Genomic DNA, 23,280 nt, shown 5'->3' on the forward strand with positions numbered 1-23,280 from the left:
TTCCTGCTTAGCCTGCCTCACAAGGCTGTTGGGAAGAGGAAACGGGGGAGGGGAGAGCAACGTAGGAAAGCAAGCCACTCGGTGGTCCTCCTTGTGGGGCGAGGTGAAACGCAAATGAAATAAGTCAAGAAAGAATAACACGCACCATCTTCCCCCCAGGGCCTCCCTTCCTGCTCTCCTGGCCTTTGCCACTCTAGCTGGCCCACCCCACAAGCAGGGGCAGGGATGGGTGAGAGGGCCCTTTCCTCCCCGTCTCCCAAGGGCCACTCAGTGGAGCCAGCTGACCAAATGGCCCATTGGCCCTTGTCCCGTTCCAAAGCTGCCGCAGAAGCAGCAGCAAAGCTGGGGGTTGGTACCTTGCTTTTCACCACCCAAAGGAGTCCCAAGGTAGAAACCCTGAGAGGCAGGGGAAGCAGAGAGAGCTCTGAGAAAACTGTGACTGGCCCAGGGTCACTCAGTGGGCTGCACGTGGAGGAGGAAGAGGAATCAAACCCAGTTCTCCATGGCTCACACTTCCCCCCCCCCTCAGCAGGTACCCTGTGAGGTAGGTGGGTCGAGAGAGCCCTGAGAGAAGTGTGATTAGCCCAAGGTCGCCCAGCTGGCTGCCTGTGGAGGAGGAGGGGGAATCGAACTCAGCTCTCCATATCAGCAGGGGGTTTCCTCCTCGACCTTCCTGCTGGCCCCCTCCCTTCCCTGCCTCCAAGCCGGACAGGATGAGCAGGAAGATTCAGCCTGGAAGGGGGGGGGGCAGTAGGAAAAGGATATGAGCCACCGGAGGAAGGGAAGCAGAAGGAAGGGAGCCTGAGGCAGGCCGGAATGGGGGGGAGGGGGTGGAAACTGCACAAGGACTAAAGGGGTGACCCCCCCCCCCGCTGAGGTGCACCCAGCTGTGCTCTGGCCTTCTGGTGCCTCAGAGGAAGGTGGGTGTGTCCCATGTTCAGCCAAGAGGCTGTCGCCAAGCCTTAGGCGGTTCCTTGCTGCTGAACGCGGCAGTGTTTAGGAGGGGGGGTCTAGATCAGTGGCAGCTGCCCCCCCCCATCCGTCATCTCTGCACTGGGTTGGCTGCCCTGGGGCAGATGGATGGCGCCAGCTTGAAAAAGGGGTTGAGCCAGTTTGTGAAGAGGCTGTTGGCCCAAAGAGCTCCCTGGAACCTCCATAGGCAGGGGCAGTGTCCTGTAAAGGCCTGGCACGAAGGTCAGGCCCCCTCTGAGGGCTGTTGTTGGCTTGCTGGAAGGAAGCGGTCAGTCATCACTCCCTCGGGCCAGATGGGCTGTCGGCCTGATCCAGCAGAGCCCGGCTTTTGTTGTGAACTGACCTGTTTGCCCCATCAGGAGTGACGGTCAAGGTAGGAGCCCAGAGGAGGCCGTGGAGAAAGACGCGACCTTCCGCCTAAGATTTCAGCACCTCTCTGGGGGCCTTTTCTCTCCCAAGACGATACTCTGAGATCTGGTATCCAGCAATGGGAGTTGGGCCTGTCAACCCCCCCCCCAAAAAAAATCATGCTGTTCTCTAACAGCATTTTGGGGCATGTCCAGAGTGTGGCCAGAGTTTCCTGACGGACTTTTTGTTTCAAACAAACAAATAGAAGCTGGGCCAAAATTTTGCATATCTTTAAAAACTGATACCATTTCTTGAATTATCAAACAAAAGTTCTAGAATGAGGGTCACTTTTTAAAAAGTAAATGGAAACTTCTTATTTTTAATTGGAAATGCAGGCTACAAGGTTTAATACAAGGGTTTCTCAAGACAATATTCAACAACTCTGTTTTCTGTTTGTTTGAACATATCTATATCTATATCTATATCTATATCTATATCTATATCTATATCTATATCTATATCTATATCTATATCTATATCTATATCTATATCTATATCTATATCTATATCTATATCTATATCTATATCTATATCTATATCTATATCTATATCTATTCGCATTGCTCTAAAAATTGATTTGGCCACTATTTGCCAGCTTGGAAGCCCAACAGGATGGACAGGTGGGAAAGAAATGTTTTAAAACAAACAAGCCTCACTTTGATGACGATCAGCTGCACCCATCTCTGGCTCACATCCGGGGATCTGAACTCGCAGCATCCAGCAGGGGCGAGAACCTGGAAGCAGCACAAGTGAGGCTACCGGAGCCCGGCTCCTCGTTTTCAAGAAACGAGGTCCCCGTGCTCCTTTTCCAGAAATGTTTCCGCCTGAGAACAATAATTTATTATTACAGGAATCTCATTTTTAGATTTTTATGGGTCTGAAGAATGGCCCTATGGCCTCTGCTGCCTAAGTCACTGACTCACCAAAATGTGCTCCTGGGAAGCAGGAAACCAACTGGTCCTTCTTGAAGAGGGGCCGTGACTTTAAGCGGTGAACAGCAGGCAGGCGTTCAACAGGTGAGGTTGTCATTCTGTCACCAGAGTTCTTCAAACATTCTTGCTTGGTTTTATGGGTTGTGCCTGGACAACCTGTTCCCAAGATGGTGCTGAGTTTGTTTAGGATTAAGCCCATTCAGAATGCTCTTAAGTCTCTTAAGGGGGAGAAGCTAAATAGAAGTCTGGGGGGGGGGCTAATCCTTTCCCCACTTCTCCCTGAACAGATTGGGCCAACACAGAGAAGGCTGCCCTCCAGCCAGGCATTTCCCCCTCCTTCCAAGGCTGCTCTTCCCCCATTCCAGCCTGCTGTTGTGGTGTAGACTGGCGACTCCTAATTTAGAGAACCGGGCTCAATTCCCTCTCCCCCCCCCCCCCACATGTAGCCACCTGGGTGAGCTTGGGGCAGTTCTTTCAGAGCTCTCTGCGCCTTACCTCGCCCACAAGAAGGGAAAGCAGCTTTGGGACTCTGTCAGTGAAAAGCAGGGTACAAACACCCACCGGCCTGTCCTGCTCCTATTCTTGGACCCAAATTGGTTTTGTTCCTGCTCAAATCGGTTGCCTCTTGTCCCCCTCGGGTTGCCCCCACCGAAAGGGGGAGGGATTTGGGGTCCATTCAAATGCCGTCTCCAAGACCCAGGCGGGGGGCTGGTTCTCCCGAAGTGTCCTCCGGGATTGTTTGAAGAGCCCGCAGGTGGCCCTCCTCCCCCGCAGGCCACGCCGCCCTCCCTCGCCCTCTTTGGGGGCTCCCAGGAGGTCTCTCCCCGAGGGTCTGGAGAGGGAGGGCCAGCCCCGGCCGGTGGCGCTTGTCCCCCGAGCCTTCCTGCCCGGCATCAGTGGGGGGAGTGGGAGGGGGGTTGCCCCCCGGCGCCCTGCTGCCTAGCAACGGCAAGCTCCCCCGCCCCCTCCTGGAGAGTCTGGCACCCAGAGGGTTAAGCCGGCTCGCCCGCCCCGGGAGGCAGGAGGCAGCGAGCGGCAGGCAGGCAGGAGGGAGCCGGCGGCGGGAGCAGCGCGGAGTTGGGTCTCGGCCGGGCCGGAGGCGGAGGCGGCCGAGGCGGGCGGGAGACGCCCATGCGAGCGCGGCGGGATGTCCGGGCGGCGGGACGGAGCCCCTTCGGCCGGGAGCCGAGAGACGACGCCAGGTGCGGGACCCCCCCTGCCCCCTGCCAGGTAAGCCCGGCCGCCACGGAGGGAGGGAGGGAGGGAGGACTGGCCGGGCCGAGGGGGGCTAAGAAGTGGGGAGGGGGCGGAAGAGGAGTTCGAGACCCCCCTCCCCACCCACGCACCTCACCCCCGTGGGTCCTGCTTGGTCTGGGACTGGCTGTGCGCAGGGGGACCTCTGAGCATGTACAGAGAGCCTTTGCTCGCCTGCCTCTGGGGAAAGGCTTTCCCTCCCCTGGTGCTTCTGCGCCTGCACTTCGGCTAGACGTCCAAGTCCTGGGAGCCCCTCGAGGGATCCTCCCTCCGGCAGGTGTCAGGCGACCCCATTCGGCCCTTACAACACCCTTGCAAGGTAGGTCAGGCCTCAGGGTGCTCAACAGCTGGAGTACACAAAGCGTTCTGAACCCAGATGTCTCCTTCCAGCGTGCCATCCCTTGGCTGGTGTTCCACTCCGTGGGGCACAGACAGACAAAGGAAATGGAAGTTTTTAGGATGGGCAGGGGCAGCACCAGCAATGCCAATTGGCCAGCAGGAGGCTTCTGGGGTCCGGAGCTGCCGATTGGGGAGCTCTGCTGGGCAAGCGGCCCTGTTTGGAGGGGCCTGACTCCCATCAACCCTGTCGGGCTCCCGGCCCCTCTGGAACCCTGCCAGGCTGCTCTGCCCCCAAAGCACCCGTGGGCGGCTCGGCTTCTGAGCATCAGGACCAGATTCATTCAAACTCTCCCCGTTCTCTTGGTCCCTTTCTGACCAAGTCCTGACCCCGGCCTCAGGGAGACGGCAGCACCCAGCTCTCCCTTTCCCCCGGACTACAACCCTGTGCTTCTCCCTTATTGGTGCCCCAAAGAGGCTTACCTTGTCCGTCCACCCCCCCCCCCGCTTCATTTCAACCTCATGACACCCCTGCAAGGCAGACTGCATGTGACCGGCCCACAGTCAACAAGATAATGCTAGAGCCACCCCTACATTTTCCAAACTCTTCAAAATATATATATTTGTTTGTTTTATAAAAACTGGGGGGGGGGGGAGGTTACAGAAAAGGGAACAAAGGAAAAAATATGGGTTATTTGTCAAAGACAGTTGTGTGGTTCATACCGTATAAGGCCAAAAATATTTCCCTTTTTATCCCCTTCATTATATATTTAGAGGTATTCTCTATAAACTACAGGGATTATTTCTGTTGGGGTGCAATTGTATTCATGATTTAAAGTTTTACGTTTCAAACTTTGTAACTCATCTATTTTGACTTCACTGTTACTATGTATTCAACATAACCTATTTCCCCCACTTTGTAAAAGGAAGTCTATTATATATCCCATACAGGGAATCCATATATACAACAGTATATTCCATGTGGAACAGATTTTAATTCTACTTCTGTTTTATTACCATACATTTGTATATGATATTTTCTCGCTTGATCTCCTGCCAGCATAATACAGCTAATATGCACTCCATCTTTCTTCAGGTTTCACAACAGACCCAATTCTCAAATAGATTGATTTCTCCATTACTGCATATTCAGCAAGTCTATTTCCCCACTCTTCTAAATGTGGTCAGATCGCTTGTTTCCATTTTGCCGTGTAAATAGCTCCAGCCGCTATAAGCACGCATTTGGAAATCTCTTCTTGGCTTCCACTGGGAATTTAAACTTTAATATAGTCTGCATTTGTCAGCGTATTTATTTCTTTTTTGGAGGGGGTGACACCGTCATCACCTATGAGAGGAAGTTTCATCTATGTCGATGCTTCAAGCATTTCCCTTGGTAGTTTTTGTGTGCTTTCTCAGTATCCTTTGGAGTTCCATAGTTTCTGAAAAACATCTTCTCCCAGGGTCTGGCGGACTGAATTGGCTCTCTTTTTAACTCTAGCTGTTCCCATTGCTGCATGGCTCTTTAAGATTTTGCCCCCATGTCATCAGACATCTTTTCACCTGTTCCGTCTTCTGTTTCGAGCTGGAGTAAAGACTGCCACGTCCATCATGGTAAATGCCCCTTTTGGTTTATGATCAGCTGCTTAACAAACTCCCCCATCAAGACTCTTGATCCCCTTTAGTCTGGAGATGAATTCATAATACATCAGCCACTGAATGTAAACATTCAACTTTTGCCTTCGATGTCTTGCCAAGGCTTGACTTTCTCTGGAGTGTTTATCCTCATGCCATGCGTTAAAAAGATCGTTTTTATTTCTTGTATTCTTCTTGTAAGAATATTGGGGACATGAGCAGAGGATTGGTGGGGCTCAGTAAATCTTGGCGTGGAACCCAAGTGCTCAAAAGTCCATCTCTCATCTTGTGACTCCTTTCTTACCTCACAATCTTTTTAATTTCCCTAGCTCTATCATTTATTTAATCCATTCGTTTATGCTGTTCCTTTCCCTCCAAGTGGGACCCAAAGCTGCTGATGTCCTCCTCCTCCTCTCCCCCATTTTACCTTGTGAGGTAGGCCAGGGGGAGAAAGAGTGTGGCGGAGGAGGGATTTGAACCGGGCTCTCCTGATACTTTGAACTGCAACGCCACATCGGATCTCAGCGCGGTGCCCTGGGTATGCCTGCCTCTTGTCCCAGCCCTGCCCTTAGTGATGCCCGGCTTCGCCCTCTGTGCCCCCACGCTGTCAGTCTGCCCCCCCTCCCCACACCCCCCCCTCTCCGTCGGGATGCCTACCTCGTGCGCCTGAGAGGGACGCGGGGAGGGGAAGGGAGTTCAGACCCATCAAAAGCAATTGTCCTCATTGCCACCTTTCTGCCCGACGTGTCTTCACTGCTGCGTCTCTTGGGCGTGGGAGAAGCAGAACATTTCCCCAGCAGCCCAGAGCCCCTCGTGCACCCGCAGCCCCTGGGGAGAAGCTCCCCGCCCCCCCACTCCCCTTGGAAACCGGCTCTGGGGTGGCGCCTAAAGCATGCAAGCGGTGCCCCCCCCAGCTGTCCCAGCCAGTGGATGGACGGACTGAGCCTCCCGTTCCCTGCCTTGCCGCAGGCCGTATGGAGACGCAAACAGAACTGCCACTGGTGCAGACACAATCCACAGGCGGTGTGGCCCCCGTGGCCCCCCCAGTGGGAGGGACCACACCCAGGCCAAGAAGCCCCACACGCGCCTGTCCCCAAAGCGAAGGCAGCCCCAGAGGCGAGAAGACCCCACCCTCTCAAGGTGGCAGCCGGCTCTCTGTGTCTGGAAACGGACAAAGACCCACGGCCAATCTTCCGGGGTGGGGGGAGAGGTTCCTGTCCCGCGCTCCCATAATCAGATTTCTGCACGGTTTGAAGCGTCTGCAGTGCCCTCAAGTGCCAGGCAGCCTCTAGGCCGGAGGGGCCAGACTGCGGCTCTCCAGATGCCCATGGCCCCCCTTGTCCGTGAGCCCCTGCCGGGAGGGGAAGGCTCCGCCAAGGCCCCGCCAGTGAGCGGCAACAGCCCGGCAGGGCTTTTGAGGCAGGAGAGGCTCCGAGGCGGCTGGCTGTGCCCCCCCCTCTGCAGCGCGGCCCCTCCAAGGACTGCTGATCTGCCAAGACCAGAGGAGGCCTGGAGGTGGCCTGGAGGCGACCAGCCCCCTGCCTGGGGGCCCAGCAGTCCCAGGAGTTTAGAAGCTCTTGGCTGAGCAGCCCTGGGGCAGATGGAGGTCCCCGGGAACCACAACAGGTCTCCAGAGGACAAACCTCCCATGGAGGAGATGGCCAGTCCAAGGGTGGGCTGTGGCATTAAGCCCTGCTGAGGCCCCTCTCCTGCCCTCCCCAGGCCCCACCCTCATGGCCTCAGAGGGCTGGAAGGGACCTCCAAAGCAGACCCTCACACCTCCCTGCCCACCCACGGGGCTCCCCACCCGCCCGGAGGGAATTCCCTCTCCCTAGGCTCCACCCCCGAAGCCCCTGGGATCTCCCAGCCCAGAGATGGCTAGCCTAGCGGGACGTGGTCACACGATGACTTCCTTCAGCCGGAAACTCCCCGGTGGCCAAACAGGGCCGGAGAAGAGAAGGAGCCTCGCCAGTGGAGCTCCACAGGGACTCCGTTCCTGACCAGAGTCCCCCCAGGCCCCCGTGGGGCTTCCGGGGTTTGCAGGAGCTCAGTTTGAAGGTGAGAGGCTGAGGTGGTCCCATCTCAGCCTGCCAGGCAGAGCCAGCCTCCGGGGCTCGAGGGAGAGAGGGAAGCCCACCGGGAAAGACTTGGGAGGCCAGAAGGAAAGACGGCCGGTCGCTCTTGTCATGCAGACCGTTGCTGTGGGGCTCCCCTCCTGCCACAGAGGCCTCCGCAGAGGCATGGCACCGGGTGGAGGGCGGCCGTGACTGCCGCCCACTTCCACGTTGGTGTGACACCCCGGGTGGGCGCTTTAGGGGTTCTGGGAAGGAGTCGCAGGTGCCCCCAGAAAGAGGCAGCTGCTGGAGCCACAGCCAGCCATGAAACGTCAGGGCTGTGCATGCGTCTTGACAAGAAGCCTTGAGCATTTCAGGCAGAAGCTGTGTTTACCAGAAGGCCTTTTAAACTGGACGCACTGTTTAAAGAAGTCCTCCGTGCAGACACACAGCCTGTCTGCGATCACCCAGCGAGGATCCTGGCCTGTGGGGGCAACTGTTGCCAAAGCAGCCTCTTTACGGGCCTGTGGAGCCTCTTCCAGTGGCCCCTCGGAAGCCCCGCTGGCACTGCCCCCTTTCTGAATACGCTTGAAGGGCACCAGGACAGGCAGGCATCACACTGGGGACAAGGCCACGGGGGTGGCAGGCTCCTGAGTCAGCCAGCTCAGCACACGCCCAGCAGCAGCCCTGAAGCGCACGGTGCAGAGAAGGAGCCGGGACAGGACACTCCCCCAAGGGCTCCCTGCCTCCCGCCTGCGCCGTGACTCCCGAGAGTCTTCAATGGCACAGACATAAAAACACAGAGCTTCAGGTCACTCCCTGCTGGCAAAGCGTGGAGCTTATCACCAAGGGTGAGTCACAGGCACACCGGACCACAGTCATTGGCATGTCCCTGGGCCAGGCAGCCACGCCCTGAAGCCACGCAGGGGGCAAATCCTTCCCTTCCCGTCCCTTCTCTTCCCTTCCCTGGAGACTGAGCTTAAACATGAAAGCAAAAGAAGAAACTTGTGGTCCATCTAGTCCAGCATCCTCTCTCAAACACTGGCCAAGCAATTCCTCTGGAGGGCCAGCAACAGGGCAGGGAAATTAAGGCCTTCCCCAATGAGAACGTCAGAAGAGCCCTGCTGGGTCAGGCCAGGGAGGGCCCATCCAGTCCAGCCTCCCGTCTCACCCAGGGGCCAGCCAGTTCCTCTGCCGGGCCAGCCACAGGGCAGGGAGGCTGAGGCCTTCCTAAGAGCATCAGGAGAGCCCTGCTGGGTCAGACCAGGGAGGGTCCCTCCAGTCCAGCCTCCCCTCTCCCCCAGGGGCCAGCCAGTTCCTCTGCAGGGCCAGCCACAGGGCAGGGAGGCCGAGGCCTTCCTAAGGACATCAGGGGAGCCCTGCTGGATCAGGCCAGGGAGGGCCCATCCAGTCCAGCCTCCCGTCTCACCCAGGGGCCAGCCAGTTCCTCTGCAGGGCCAGCCACAGGGCAGAGAGGCCGAGGGCTTCCCCTGAGAAGACCCTCAGAATAGCCCTGCTGGGTCAGGCCAGCCTCCCGTCCAGCCTCCCGTCTCACCCAGGGGCCAGCCAGTTCCTCTGTAGGGCCAAGGCCTTCCACTGAGGCTATTTGGGATTCAGAAGTTGACTGCCTCTTCATCTGGAGGTTCCCTGTGGCTATTAGCCACCCTTTGGCACTGCAGAAGGAGGCCCTGCCTTTGTGTCTTGGGGGGGGGGCAGCAGCCTTCCCCAATGCAAGATTGTGCCATTGTGCCAAGACTGCCCTTCTGCCCACCGTTCCCCCCTTTTCTTGAGCGGAAGCAGCCCCTGGAGACATTCCCGGCTCCACTGAGATGTTGCAGCCTGACCCAGCTCACAGCCTGGGAACGTGTCTCACCTGGCCACGGAGCCTTGGTCACCTGGGCCCAAAGTCCGCACGAGACAGAGCAGCCGGTATTCAGTGAGAGGCAGTGAGGTAGAGCAGTTAGAGCTTTGGGCCTGGGAGACCCACTTTTGAATCCTCACCTGCCTGGGATGCTCCCTGGGAGCCCTTGGGCCAAACACCCATTCTCAGCCTACTCTACCTCACAGGGCTGTTGTGGGGGTAAAACCGAGGTGGAGAATGGTGTAGGTAAGTAAATAAATTATATCTTGGTGGGCTCAGGGCAGCTGACAAAGTTTTAAACATTTTCATACCAGTAAAGCAATAAAAATCACCTCCTTTAAAAACGACCTGCTCTGACCTGGGGTGGGGGGGTTTCCTCAGAGAAGGCCCAGATTTTGTGCTGGTTCCTTTTTGCAGCCCCCCCCACCCCCCCCGAGATCCCCGAGATCCCCTGATCTCTTCCACCGGGTTGGGGCCAGGGCTGAAAAGGCCCTGAACCTGGTTGGGGCCAGTTTTATGTCCTTGGGGCCAGGACCCTGAGCAGATTTGAGCTGCGAGATTAATGCTGTTTGGGGGGTGGGTATAATGAAGTGAATACAGAAATACAAAAATATCAGTCCCATCACAAAGGCAATCTTGAGTGTTCACAGGCAATGGACAGCTTCGGCTGGTGATCCAGAGAAGGAACAGGGAGGGAAGAGAAAAAGAAAACCAGAGGTGGAGATAGGGGGTAGGTGTAGAGTCCGCACTGGAGTGGGGAGATGGGAGAGGAAGCAACAGACCGCCGAAGGTGAGGCAGGGTCCCAGGCCAGGAACTGGGCTGGAGGCTGGCAACCAAGAGGGAGGAGAGCTCGGAGCGCTCTGCATGGAGCCAGTCCCAGCGGATGGGTGCGCTTGGGCTACTTCTGCAAGGCGGTGGGGTGGGGTGAGAAAAGGCAGGCGGGGATGCTCTGTGCTTTGCCTATGCAACACCTTGTCCAATCCAGAGCACCGTGACCCTGCAGTTCCCAGGTGGATGACCTTTAAAACGGCACACGTGCTTTTGGAAAGAGCCCTGCCCTTAAATGAAAGAACCCAGGTTCAAAACAAGCGGCTGAGACAAAATCTCAGTGACTGGAGGTCGTTGCCTAGAATCACCCCAAGGGAGTATCGGCCTTCCCCAGGCAGACAGACGTGGGGTCCCTGCCCTGGTGATGAAGCCCCCCCTTCCGGGGCAGTGTGGAGGAGGGGGAGACCTCACTGCCTTCAACCCTGTGGGCCCCTGCAAAAGGCCTCTCTGAGGGATGGAGGGGCTCACCTTTGCTCCTGGCTCCGGCTGGCCTCCCTGCAGCCAGAGAACTTGGCCTGCCCCCAGGGCTGTCCCCTTTGTGCCTGTCTTGTAAACTGCTGATTTGCCAGGGGCGAGACCACCTTTCTCTCCCTCTTGCTCTCTCTGTCTCTCTGCCGCACTGTCCCTTCCCAAAGAGAGTCCTGATGAACCGGAGGCCTGTGGAGGCCGGTGGCCCGGGGGTCGTCCCATTAGTCCCCTGCTGAGGCGTGTCCATTAGGGTCACCTTAATTGACTTCCCCAAAGTGAGGAGAGGGGGACAGAGGAGGGAGAGCCCCGGCAGCAGGAAGCCACCCAACGCACCAGGCTGCTTCCGGAACCCCAGGCTGACTCTTAAGGCAGAAAACTTTACAGAAGTCGCCAAGCAGATTGCCAGCCCTCCGGTGCCAGCGGATTTCCTTAAATAATTAGGGAAGAGAGGGATGGTGCCGTTTAATAAGCAGCCTCTCTTTGTGGAAGGGTTTTAATTAACTCTCCACCCGGTCCGGGGAAACTGGCCCCAGAACTGATCGGCGGATTAGTCTGCCAAGTAAACCGATTAGCGCTCACCAACAGGCCAATGAATAAATTGGACAATCAAACTGTCCAATCAAGCAATTTGGGAGCCTAATTGCAACCCCTGGAGAAATGCTGCTGGCCGGGCAGTCTTGCGTCCTGCAAGCCCCTCCACTGTGCACGGAGGAGTTTCTTTTACTGAAGCTAAAAGAAGACCGTGCATGACCGAAAAGTAACGGAGGGCGGCTGTTTTTCAGTGCCGGGAAGCCCTGAGAGGTGAAGGGACCCTGGACGCCTCCTCTGAGCGTAGGCTGAGTGCTGGCCTTGCATCATGCTTCAGGGCCCCGTCAAGCGGCTGCCCAGGGCTGGGACGTCTCCCCTTTGCTCTCGGGGCTGGCAGAAGAGGCCCGGGCTTGCCCCAAGCCCTAGACGTGGTGATTTACTCTGAGTGGGGATTATGCTGCACAGGCAGGCGCTGGCCAGACGCACCCAAACACGCCCGAGAGGCGAAGGGGGCTGGCAGATGCTCCCGGCCTCAGAGGAGACCTGCGGGGAGGAGGCAGGCGAGGGAGGCCGCGCGGGCAGGGCATTAATCAGTCCTATTTGCCTACTGCCAAACTGCTGCTGCTGCCGCCTGCCTGCCTCTGAGAGAACCAAGGGAAAGGTGACTCAGTTAAGAGAGGCCATCGCTGCAAACGAAACCTCCCCTTGACGCTCTGCAGCGCGAGAAATCCACCCGGCCAGGAACTTCTAGTTTAATAATCTACCCAGTATAGTCTGCTGCCCAATTTTTCTCCAGCGGAAAAATCGTGTCCTCCCCATCTTGGCATCCGGTCTTAGGGCTGATCCTGCTCCTGACCCCCCCACCCCCTCCTGAGCAGCCTCACAAGAGGTGCGTGACAGGCAGAAATCCAACAGGCCGGCTTGCTTGTGCCAGGAAGTTTTCTCGTAACTGGATTTTTGCGTGCTGTAAAAAGGCACGGGGATGGTAGAGGGATACGTCCACCTTGAACAAAGCCTTTTCCCTACTCCAGCTCTTGGCTCCCATGAGAACTCATCACTGAGGGAGAGGAATTCCCATCCTCTCACTGTTAGATCTCTGGGTCCAGGGAGCAGGACACCGGGGGTTCATGTACCAGCATGATGGTCCAAAGAGGCGGTCTGGGTCCCACATACCTGAGGGACCACCTGTCGCCCAATGCCCCCTGCAGGGCCTTACGCTCTGCGGGTGCTAATCTGGTCGTGCCCGGCCCAGGGTGGTGTGCTTGGCCTCAACCAGGGCCGGGGCCTTTTTGGTCCTGGCCCCGACCTGGTGGAATGAGCTCCCGGAAGAACTACGGGCCCTGCGGGAGCTTCTGTCATTCTGCAGGGCCTGCAAGATGGAGCTCTTCCGCCAGGTCCATGGCTGAGGCCAGCACGTCAAGGAAGATCCGACCCCCCCTGGAACCATCTTTGGCGCCTCATGACATCCCAGAGGTAGTGTGTGTGTGTGGGGGGGGCGCTTTTTAATTGATTCGTCGTGATACATCTTGGGGCTGTATATGATCTTATAAATTTTTAAGGGTATTTTTATTGGGGTTTTTATGTATTATATTCTGTAACCCACCACGAGCTTTCGGAGAGAGGCGGAATAAAAATCTAACTAACTAAATAACTAAATACGGAAGAAACCCACCCCCAGCCCCAACTTACATCCAAAATCCCCCTGACAGACCTTCCTGCCGGGGCACGCTATTGGTCAGTCTCACTTGAAACTGACCGGATCTGGCAGGCGGGATCTAGCCGTGCCTTGGCCAATTGCAGTGCAGGCTCACGATCCTTCCTCGATCTTTCCTGGGACCTCAAGCCGGGTCCTCAGCAGAACGACACCCACAACACTCAGGCAGGGCACCCAAGAGTCCTCACAACCCCATTAGGACTTCCAGCCAGTTTGTGGGGCTCGTGCATGATCTCAGCAAGGGGGAGGGGGGGAGAGAGAGAGGGCATGCAGGGGGGGGGATACAAATAAGCCTGGGGAGGGTTGATAAAATTGGGGTCTGTAATGAGGAGCGGGAGACAGAATTCCTGCCAGAAGCAGGGGGACCATTTGGCTGAACTGAGGGTGGAGATCTCCCCCTCACTGGCAGTCTTCAAGCAAAGGTTGGATACACACTTTTCTTGGATGCTTTAGGATGCTTTAGGCTGATCCTGCGTTGAGCAGGGGGTTGGACTAGATGGCCTGTATGGCCCCTTCCAACTCTATGATTCTGTGATTCTATGTCCTCCCCTCCCCCAATCCCCAAGCAGTGGAGGCACAGCTGGCTCCACGTGGCCAAGGAGGCCAGTCAGTGCTGGAAACAGGGGGTGTTCCCGTTTGAGTCCTGCCTCCCCCCCCTCTCAGGGCCAGGCAACCCTGCTTTGTCCCCCGGGAAGCTATGGGGACTCCCTGGAGCCTGCTCAAAATCAGCCAGGCTCAGCAGGGATTGGGACCCAGCGAACACAATGATTCCTCCACCACGGATGTCAACCGCAGAAGGCAAGGGGAAGAGGCACCGGCAGGGAGGAGACTGACAAGACAGAAGTGCCCCAAATAGGGGGGTTTGGGGGCACAGTTTAGACCCAGCTCTGGCTCTCAGTTTTGCAGAAGGGAGAAGGCTTCCCAGGGCAGATTCTCCCCACTTCCCTGCCTAAAATTAAGTTTTCCAAAGGAGGGGCTGGCGATTAGCTGGCTGGGAGACGGCCCTCTTTAACCTGTGCACCATGACCCCCCCCCCATCCATGTCAGGGACTGGCAAGCCCCAGAGTGCTCTCCTCTCGACCACCCACCTCTGACTCCGAGGCTGGCTTCTCAGGTTTTGGACCGAGGCTGAACTGTCCTCCCCCCCAAGACTAGGGGGGACCTAGACCTTTAGCTAAGTGAGAGGGGGCAGAGCTGAATGTCTGTGGAGTTTTTTTTTGGGGGGGCAGGATGCAAAGGATGGCCCTTTCCACTCATAAGTCTTTCCAAAAGACCAGGACCCCCTGCCCAGCCAAATACAAAGTTCTTGGTGTCCCCCCCCCACAAACACACACCTCGTTTTTTAAATCACTGCTAAAGTTGGTGGTGAGGCAGGCAGCTGGGCCTCGAGACAGGGAACCTCTGCCCGCCCCAGGCTCCTGTGGGCAACAGGTGGGCAGCCAAACTGTGGGGGGTGTAATTGCGTTTGGGCTGGTAATAAGGAAAGAAGAAACGGACGGACGTCCTTCTGGGGAGAGTGGTGAGGGAGCGGCCGTCCTACCCCCTCCTGCCTCCTTCCCCGGGAGCTGCCTTCTGCAGAGGCTGGGCGGTTCTGGTGCATCGTCCCTGCAGGAGAACCCGCGCGGTCAGAGAGAGCTGGGCTCAGATCCCCACTGAGCCGTCAGGCTGACTGGATGATCTGGGAGCAGTCGGTACCTGCCTCACATGGCTGTAAGGAGGATCATGTAGGGAAAGAGAGAAGCAGGACACTGAATGCTGCCCTGGGCAATTGGGTGGAAGACCAGAATTCTAAAAAGCTGCACTGCGAAAGGAATCAATCCCTGTTTTAGAAAGGACAGGGGGTTAATTTTAGAACCCACTTGGTTGCAAATTTAAGGAGGAGCTGAAACCCACCGCATCTAGGCACCATGCTAAAATGTTCAACGTTGGTGGCAATCGTAGCCTAGGCCTCTGACCCCAGACTGGGCCTAGAGTTCAGGGGCAGGGAATTCAACTGCCGGGAACAACCAAGCACTGAGAACTGCTCTGCCTCGTTCCCTTCCTCTTTGGACTAGGTAGAACTTAAGAGAAGCCATGCTGGATCCAGCCATGGGCCCATCCAGTCCTGGGCAGCCTGGTGGTAAGGCTGGGAGAGGAGCCAAAGGGCTTCAGTGCCTGGGAGGGCTGACGTGGCCCCTGCAGGGCACCCTGGCCTCCTGGCAGGGCCTTGAGCTGCTCCAGAGCGGGGCGTCCTTGGTGCCTGGTTGCCTGCGCTAGCCAGCTGCAGAGTAACAGCGTTCCTCCTTCCATCGGAGCCCCCCCATAATGAATGAGAGCAGACTTATTAACGGTGTGCAGACAGAGCAGCCAGGATGACGGCTGACCCTGCCTGCAGTTCCACTTCACCCTGGCGCTTCCACATCACAGGGGCAGATTGCGATCTCCTGCTCCAGAGTCTTGACCTGACCGGCAGCAGCAGGGGCTTGCCAGAGAGCGCTGGTTTCTCGCCCCTGGGAGGTTGTGCACCCCTCGGGCCACGGAAGCCCTTCCTTCAGATCCCAGACGGGCTGGAATTGGGCTGAAGTCCCCAGAGAGGCCCTCTAGCCATGCTCCTCTCCTTCTCCTCCTTGGACCCAGGCAATGGGAGAGGAGCGGGCGAGCCAAGCCCCAAGACCACTCTAGGCAGCCAAGCAGCTAACCGTAAAAGCGGACCAGGACGGCCTCTGCACAGGCCTCGTTAAAGCTGCACCGGGCACTCGGGTGGGTTTTAAGAGGGCCTTGCATAAGGAAACTGCCAGCCAGATTGCAAGGCGAGTTAATTATTGGAAAGGAGGGTGTGTGGGCGGCAGCAGCGGTGGGTGGTGGATGGGGGGGGGGTGGCTGGATTATCCACCTCCGGCTCCAGAATCCCAGAGGTCAGCCCTGCCTTGCAGGCTGCGGAGAGGCCAGGCCTGCGAAGAGACCCTCCTCCTGGGCAAAGCCCATCATACGGAATGATTCAGATTCAGAGTACCTTTATTGGCATGAAATTGCAAAGCATAAAACTAAAATTTCAAACAGTTTCAGATGTAAAATCTATGGTAAAAGGTTTTCATTTAAATTTGCTACTTTTAGTTGCTGTGTCCCTCACATTTAGCATCATTTTAATCCAGTGTTTCTCATTTACCCGGCAGAAATGAATGGCAGTGTGGGGTGAGGCCAGACACAGAGTCCCTCCCTCTTCCCAGGCTCTTGATGGACTTCCATCACTTCATGTCTCCCCCAAGGGGCTTCCATCATTCGTAGAATCCTAGAGTTGGAAGGGACCTCCAGGGTCATCTAGTCCAACCCCCTGCACTATGCAGGAACTCAGAACTACCGGCCCACTATCTAGACTCTACTTAAAAACTTCCAAAGAAGGTGAATTCAGCACTGCCCAAGGAAGCCGGTTCCACTGTGGAACCACTCTGTCAGACACTTTTTTCCGGATGTTTAGCCAAAAGTTCTTTTGAATTAATTTCAACCCATTGGTTCTGATCCGACCCTCTGGGGCAACAGAAGACAACTCTGCCCCATCTTCTATAGCAGTGGTCCGCAACCTTTTTCAGGCTGCGGACTGGTGGGTGTGGGAGGGCGATCCGGCGGCTGCATGCGTGAAACGGCCGTGCATGCGCGTTTGTGCCACGCATGGCCGCAAATGCGCGTGCACATTTGCGGCTGTGCATGGCGCAAACGTGCATGCACGGCCGTTTCACGCATGCAGCCGCTGGATCGCCCTCCCACACTCACTGGTCCGCAGCCTAAAAAGGGTGGCATGCGTTTGCGCATGCAGCCGCACGTCCCTCTTCCCCCTCCTCCTGCCACTCCGCCACTGCACTTGCCTGCAATCCCTCCCCTGCCCTGTGAACCGCTTTAGCTTGCTTCCCCCCACCCCCGCATGTCTTGCTGCAATTATGCCTCATTTTGGCAATTGTGCAGCGTGTTCCCATCTCTCTCGCTCCTCTCTGTGCCTCAGAGGGCAACTGGGGCATGTCCCTTTCTCCTGGGGAGGGCTGCCTGTCTGGGGAGGCTAAGGAGAAGATATTCCCTCCCTCTGGGGGGGGGAGTTGCTGTCGAGTGGCACCCACCTTATGGCACCCCTGCAGACTTTTCAGGACATCCAGAGGGGGTTGACTCTTGCCAGCCCTAGCCTTGGGGCAGGGGGGCGTGTCTTCCATCCCAGGGCAGGACCTTCACTCCCTCCAACGGTCCACGCAGCAAGTTCCAGGACACTCTGCGTCAAGCACCTCGGGGACCGTCTAAACATTCCAGCATTTTTGGCAATTGACAAGGCACCTTCCGTAGCGCTTGGTCTGGAGTGTTCACAATCTCTCCACTCCCTTTCCCAGGGTCCTCAAATGCCTTACAGTAAGCAGAACCAGCACCAGCGTGAACCGATGGGCCTTCTGCTGTTTTGGGGTTTGCCTCTTCCGCTATTTATGAGGCAATGCTATCAGCTTACTCATGGCAAGAGTCAGCCTGAAAGAAGGAAGGAAGGAAGGAAGGAAAGAAAGAAGGAAGGAAGGAAGGAAGGAAGGAAGGAAGGAAGGAAGGAAGGAAGGAAGGAAGGAAGGAAGGAAGGGGAGGGGGAGAGAGGCCATATTTATTATTACAGGTTGCATTGACCCTGGATTTCTAACTTGAGGAGGATGCTGAGGGGTGGGCACTGCCCCTTCTAGCCCCAGCCTGGGCCTGCTTTGTTCCTTGCCCTTCAGAACCTGGCGGGAGGGTTCCTGAGAACAGCGCTCTGGGGAGAGGGGGGTCCCGATGACCTTCAACTCCAGCCAGAAGGATTAAGGCCCTAAAAAGGTCAGCGTTAATTTTTCAGGAGCTGTTCTGTGCAGACAGCCAAGGCACAGTGTTTGCAGAGGCAAGTTAATTAAGGCAATGGCCCTTGCAGAGCTAAATTCCTTTACAGAGAGGGGGGGGGCTCAGGAATGGGGAGCTCAGGATTGGCTGAAGGCAGCATCTTCTGCCCTGGGCCCCCTTCCACCGAAACCCATGTCTGAAGCCCTGGAAGCAGTTCCTCAGCACTGAGGAACTCTGTGCATGTTCAGAGACTTGCCTAGGCAACTGTTTGCAAACTATTGGTACAGAATGTATCCCTGGCGAGGAACTGATGGGGAGCAGATCCTGCTAGAGTGCAGAGGCCCGTGTGGTCAGGCCAGGCCCCCTGCTCCCACCTCCCCCTGATTAGAAATGTGGGGAACTAACAAAAGCATACCTGAATCTTTTGTGCACCCTGAGCACAGGCAAGACGGGAATCTTCACAGGAAGGAGTTCTGGGGAGAGACAAATCAGCCCCCCAAATTTCCCTTAGATCGCAGCACGTGCACATGCTCTGTGTGCACACCCGCTCAACCCCTTCCCCTGACTGGCTAGTTTTCTGTGTGCGGGGTTGAGCTCCTCCCCACCTCCCAATGAGGAAGACTGCAAACCTGTTTTGCCACTTGCACTGATTGGCCGAAAGGACCGCTTCCGTCAAGTGGCAGAAGGGGCAGGAGGGGGGCAAGGAAGCTCGGTGGAGGATGTGGTCGCATTTCCCGAAGCCCCTGCCCCCCCACTCCCTCCTAAGCCTCAGCATCTGGTAACTGTGGCTTTGCTAACCTGGTTAGCTCGGAGGACAACGGAGGGTGGGAGCAGCGTGAGACGGAAACAGCTTTGTCCCAAGGAGCAGATGGCTTCCGTGGCAAGCGGTCAGCGGACTCCAGCTGCCCAGGGGCCGGCTGGCATACTGAGACGCGGCCCCCACATGCTCTTGACCACTCAAGGACACCAGAAGAGCCCTGCTGGGTCAGACTTCATAGCCCCTCCAGTCCAGCGGCCAGCCAGTTCCTCTGCAGGGGCAACGATTGGGCACGGAGTTCGAGGCCTTCCCCTTCCCCTGCCTCCTGGGTCCGGGATTCAGAGGCTGACTCTTGTTCTCCAGGCCAAACGTTCAGCCCCATTTCTAACCATTCAGCTTTTTCCTGCTGTCTGAGCCTCCTAGGGTCACTGCAGCTCACCTTCAGGGGTGAGGGGCAGCCCCTCAGGGTGGTCTCTGCTTCCCAGACCCCCAAGCAGAAATAGCCAAGGTGGGGGGGGCTGCCTGCTCCCCTGGTCAAAAAGTGATTCAGCTCAGTCCCAATGGGAAAGTTCCTCCGTGAGATGCAGAGTGTATTGTTTAACACAACCAGTGAGAAATGCCCACCAGAGCTTCGCCCCTGCCTCCCTGCCTTGGCCTCCCTCTCCCCCTGACTGAAGAAGAAGAAGAGTTGGTTCTTATATGCTGCTTTTCTCTACCCGAAGGAGGCTCAAAGTGGCTTCCAATCGCCTTCCCTTTCCTCTCCCCACAAGAAGAAGAAGAAGAAGAGTTGGTTCTTATATGCCGCTTTTCCCTACCCGAGGGAGGCTCAAAGCGGCTTACAGTCGCCTTCCCTTTCCTCTCCCCACAACAGACACCCTGTGGGGTGGGTGAGGCTGAGAGAGCCCTGATATCCCTGCTCGGTCAGAACAGTTTTATCAGTGCCGTGGCGAGCCCAAGGTCACCCAGCTGGCTGCATGTGGGGAGTGCAGAATCGAACCTGGCATGCCAGATTACAAGTCCGCGCTCCTAACCACAACACCAAACTGCTGTTTGGAGGAGAACTGCTGTTCTCCGCCACCACTGGCTGAGCTGCCACCACTGTGGTCGCAGGGGTCATGTGTCCACGTGGGCAGGACAGGGCCACGCATGCTCCTTACCACCGGCTGGTCCCAGGTTGTGCCCCAAAGTCAGGCGCCTGATGCTGTTATTGGGGAGGGGGCCAGAGCTCTGCCAAGGGAGAGCTGCTTCTTGGGCTTTCCAGCCGGTGGCCGGACCTTTCCCAAGACCTGCTGACAATGCCTGCCAAGCGACCCTAAGATCATCCACAGGAAATCAGAAGCACCCAAAAGAGGGACTTTGGGCCTTTCAGTCACCGCGAGCCAGCATGGCCGAGAGTGGCAACTAAGAAGTCAAACTATAAATAAATATAAATAAGTAACTGGGATAGTTGGGAAGGGGAATTCTGCCCTAAGGACAAGACGTTCCGTGCATTTCAGGGACGCTTCTGTGGGAGACGTTCCCAGGGCAGCTTCTGCCCATCTGAGCTACCGAAGGGATTGGGGGACGGGGATGCCTTTTAGATTTTGCATCTCATGAACATCCACCTTCTCTTGCACGTATGTGTGAAGTGGCAACAAGTCACGGCTGACTTTTGGTGACCCTGCAGGGTTTTCAAGGGAAGGGGTTAGCCCCTTTCTGCCTCTGCGGAGTCTCTCTTCCGAGCCCTGACCAGAGGCTAGCCCCCTTTGCATCCTGGGCCATCCGGGGGGGGGGGTAATTCCTTTGCTTAGGACCACTTTTATGCACACCTTTAGGTTCTCCTAACCTCTTCTTTGGGCTGGGTCTTTTTTTCTAAAAGAGAGGATAAAACACGGATCAGGGAGGGGGCAGGACATGATGTGAAGTCCTGCTCACATCTGCAGAGAGTCGCAGACAAAGAAAAAGCTGACAAAACAGCTGTATGCAAACAGAGACTCTTCTTTATTCTTAAAGGAGAAGATGCAAGTCGAAGCCAAAATGAGAGCTGGTAATGAACTTGTTTTCAAGGAGGTCTCTTCCTTGGTGGCTTATTGTACTACTTAAATGCCAGGGATTTTACAATATGTTCTTAATCAGTCGCTACGAGGATGCAACAAAAGAGTATCAAGCAGAGCTTAGGTCCCAGTTCTTTCTGATGGGGATCTGTGTGGCGACCGCCTGATTCAGAGCATCCTGTGAAATCACTGGAATGTAAGAATACAGCAGATTCCCTGTTTGCATCGGGCCTTTCGTCAGCTTTCTTTCCGTTTGGGACTCTCGTCAGCTGGCAGGTCTTCATTTTTCGGGTCGATGCGCCAGCCACACCCCTGCCACTGAGCGGGGGTGCAGGGGAGCCATGATTTGGGTTGTCCGCAACAGACTGAACCTTGCCATAGTTTTTCCTTTTCTTTTCTAATCTTTCTTCTCCTTCCCCAGGTCTGAGTCTGGAGCCGCCAACGAGAGACCCCGGCCAGACCGACAGCGCTAACTGGAAGCTCCGGAGCCCAAGTGGGAGGCGTCGGTGGGGCTTAGCCTATGGAGGGCCGGCCACCCACCCTCTCTAGGGACTTCCTTGCAGGGGCCTGCGTGGCCCTGTGGACGTACCACTCCCAGCCCCGCCCGCTCCTGCTCTGACTGCTGCCGTCGGCCCTGCCGTCCCGCCCGCGGCACTGACCCCTCCGCCTTGAGGATGTGCAACACGTCCCTGGTGAGCTGCCACGTTGACTCGAAGGTCGACCACCTCTTCCCGCCCACCCTGTACATCATTGTCATCACCGTCGGCCTCCCCACCAACTGCATGGCGCTCTGGGCGGCCTACCTGCAGGTCCGGCAGAAGAACGAGCTGGGCGTCTACCTGATGAACCTCTCCATCGCGGACCTTCTGTACATCGGCACGCTGCCCCTCTGGATCGACTACTTCTTCCACTACGACAACTGGATCCACGGCCAGGAGTCCTGCAAGCTCTTTGGGTTCATCTTCTACACCAACATCTACATCAGCATCGCCTTCCTCTGCTGCATCTCCGTGGACCGCTACCTGGCCGTGGCCCACCCGCTGCGCTTCGCCCGGTTCCGGCGGGTCAAGACGGCAGTCGCCGTCAGCGTGGTGGTGTGGACCATCGAGATCGGGGCCAACTCGGCGCCGCTCTTCCACGACGAACTCTTCCACGACCTGTACAACCACACCTTCTGCTTTGAGAAGTACCCCATGGAGGAGTGGGTGGCCTGGATGAACCTCTACCGCATCTTCATCGGCTTCCTCTTCCCGTGGGTGTTGATGCTCTTCTCCTACCAGGGGATCCTGCGGGCCGTGCGGGGGAACCTCTCGACCGAGCGGGAGGAGAAGGCCAAGATCAAGCGCCTTTCCCTCAGCCTCATCGCCATCCTCCTGATCTGCTTCGGGCCCTACCACGTCATCCTCCTCTCCCGCAGCACCGTCTACCTGAGCAAGCCCTGCGACTGCAGCTTCGAGGAGAAAGTCTTTGTCGCTTACCACTCCTCGCTGGCCTTCACCAGTTTGAACTGCGTGGCCGACCCCATTCTCTACTGCTTTGCCAACGAGGGGGCCCGGAACGACGTCGCCAAGGCCCTGTCCACCATGGTGCGCTTCCTCACCAGCTCCAAGCCCCAGGAGATGGCCAGTGGCTCCCTCACCCTAGACACCCCGCTCTCCTCCAAGAAGAGCGCCTTCTGCCGCCAGCCCCTGGGGCTCCCGCTGCCGCCCCCCCAGGTGGCCCCAGGGAGGCGGGACGAGGAGCTCCAGATGAAGATCTTGACTTTTAACCACTGACCTTCCGTGGGGACCCTGGCGCTAGGCTGCGCGGAGGCGGCAAGCACCCTGCTGGCAATGGGACGGGGCACTCTGGCTGTACATACAGTATTAGTAAAATAAAATATTGTTAATATTATTATCATAACGCCTTTGAGACTCCCGGGTGCTCGCCGTGAGTCACACAAGCGACATGGATGTCAGACGTCTCCTGGGCTGCTTGCACAGGACAAGGATTCTTTGAGTCTGCTTATTTAATCATTGTATTTATTTACAATTTGATTTATAGCCCGCCACTCCCGTAGGTTTTAAGCCCCATTTCCACCCAGTTGGGGCCCACAAAGTTGCCAGAATAATAATAATAATAATAATAATAATAATAATAATAATAATAATATTATTATTATTATTATTATTATTATTATTATTATTATTATTATTAAATTTGTTACTCGCCTCTCCCCGAAGGCTCGAGGCGACTTACAACAATAAAAACCCCAATAAAAACCCTGTACATTAAAATTACAGCAACAAAAACAAAATGAATACAATAGCCAGGATGCGGCAGAACATAAAAACCTAAACTAACCCACCCCCAATACCCAACCAAGGGGGGGGGGGGGACAAAGAGGGTGCAAGTTGGTCTTAGCTACTGCTGCTATAATTGGTATAGATGTTATGGTGTTATGGGGGGGCCACATCGACCTTGTGGCCCGGCCTCAACCACCGACCTGGCGGAAGAGCTCCGTCTTGCAGGCCCGGCAGAATGCTGAAAGCTCCCATAGGGCCCGCAGCTCCTCCGGGAGCTCATTCCACCAGGTCGGGGCCAGGACCGAAAAAGCCCTGGCCCTGGTCGAGGCCAGGTGTGCTTCTCTGGGGCCGGGAATGACCAACAAATTCATACCCACAGAGCGTAAAGCCCTGTGGGGGGCAGAGAGCAAC

General features: G+C 56.5%; 1 protein-coding gene across 2 annotated transcripts; it reads left to right on the top strand.

Annotated features, from left to right (window-relative positions):
• The first annotated feature begins 3,181 nt into the window (after window positions 1-3,181).
• On the top strand, window positions 3,182-22,572 carry GPR4 (G protein-coupled receptor 4). 2 transcript variants are annotated; one of them, XM_077318633.1, is made up of 2 exons: window positions 3,182-3,542; window positions 21,006-22,572. In XM_077318633.1, the coding sequence occupies exon 2, from the start codon at window positions 21,259-21,261 to the stop codon at window positions 22,357-22,359; it is 1,101 nt and encodes a 366-aa protein (XP_077174748.1). In that variant the 5' UTR covers window positions 3,182-3,542; window positions 21,006-21,258; the 3' UTR covers window positions 22,360-22,572. The 2 variants fall into 2 exon arrangements, with proteins under 2 accessions (XP_077174748.1, XP_077174749.1); XM_077318634.1 differs by having other exon boundaries at window positions 3,182-3,514.
• Window positions 22,573-23,280: the final 708 nt, after the last annotated feature.

This window comes from Paroedura picta, unplaced genomic scaffold, assembly GCF_049243985.1.
Source record: "Paroedura picta isolate Pp20150507F unplaced genomic scaffold, Ppicta_v3.0 Ppicta_v3_sca21, whole genome shotgun sequence".
NCBI lineage: Eukaryota > Metazoa > Chordata > Lepidosauria > Squamata > Gekkonidae > Paroedura > Paroedura picta.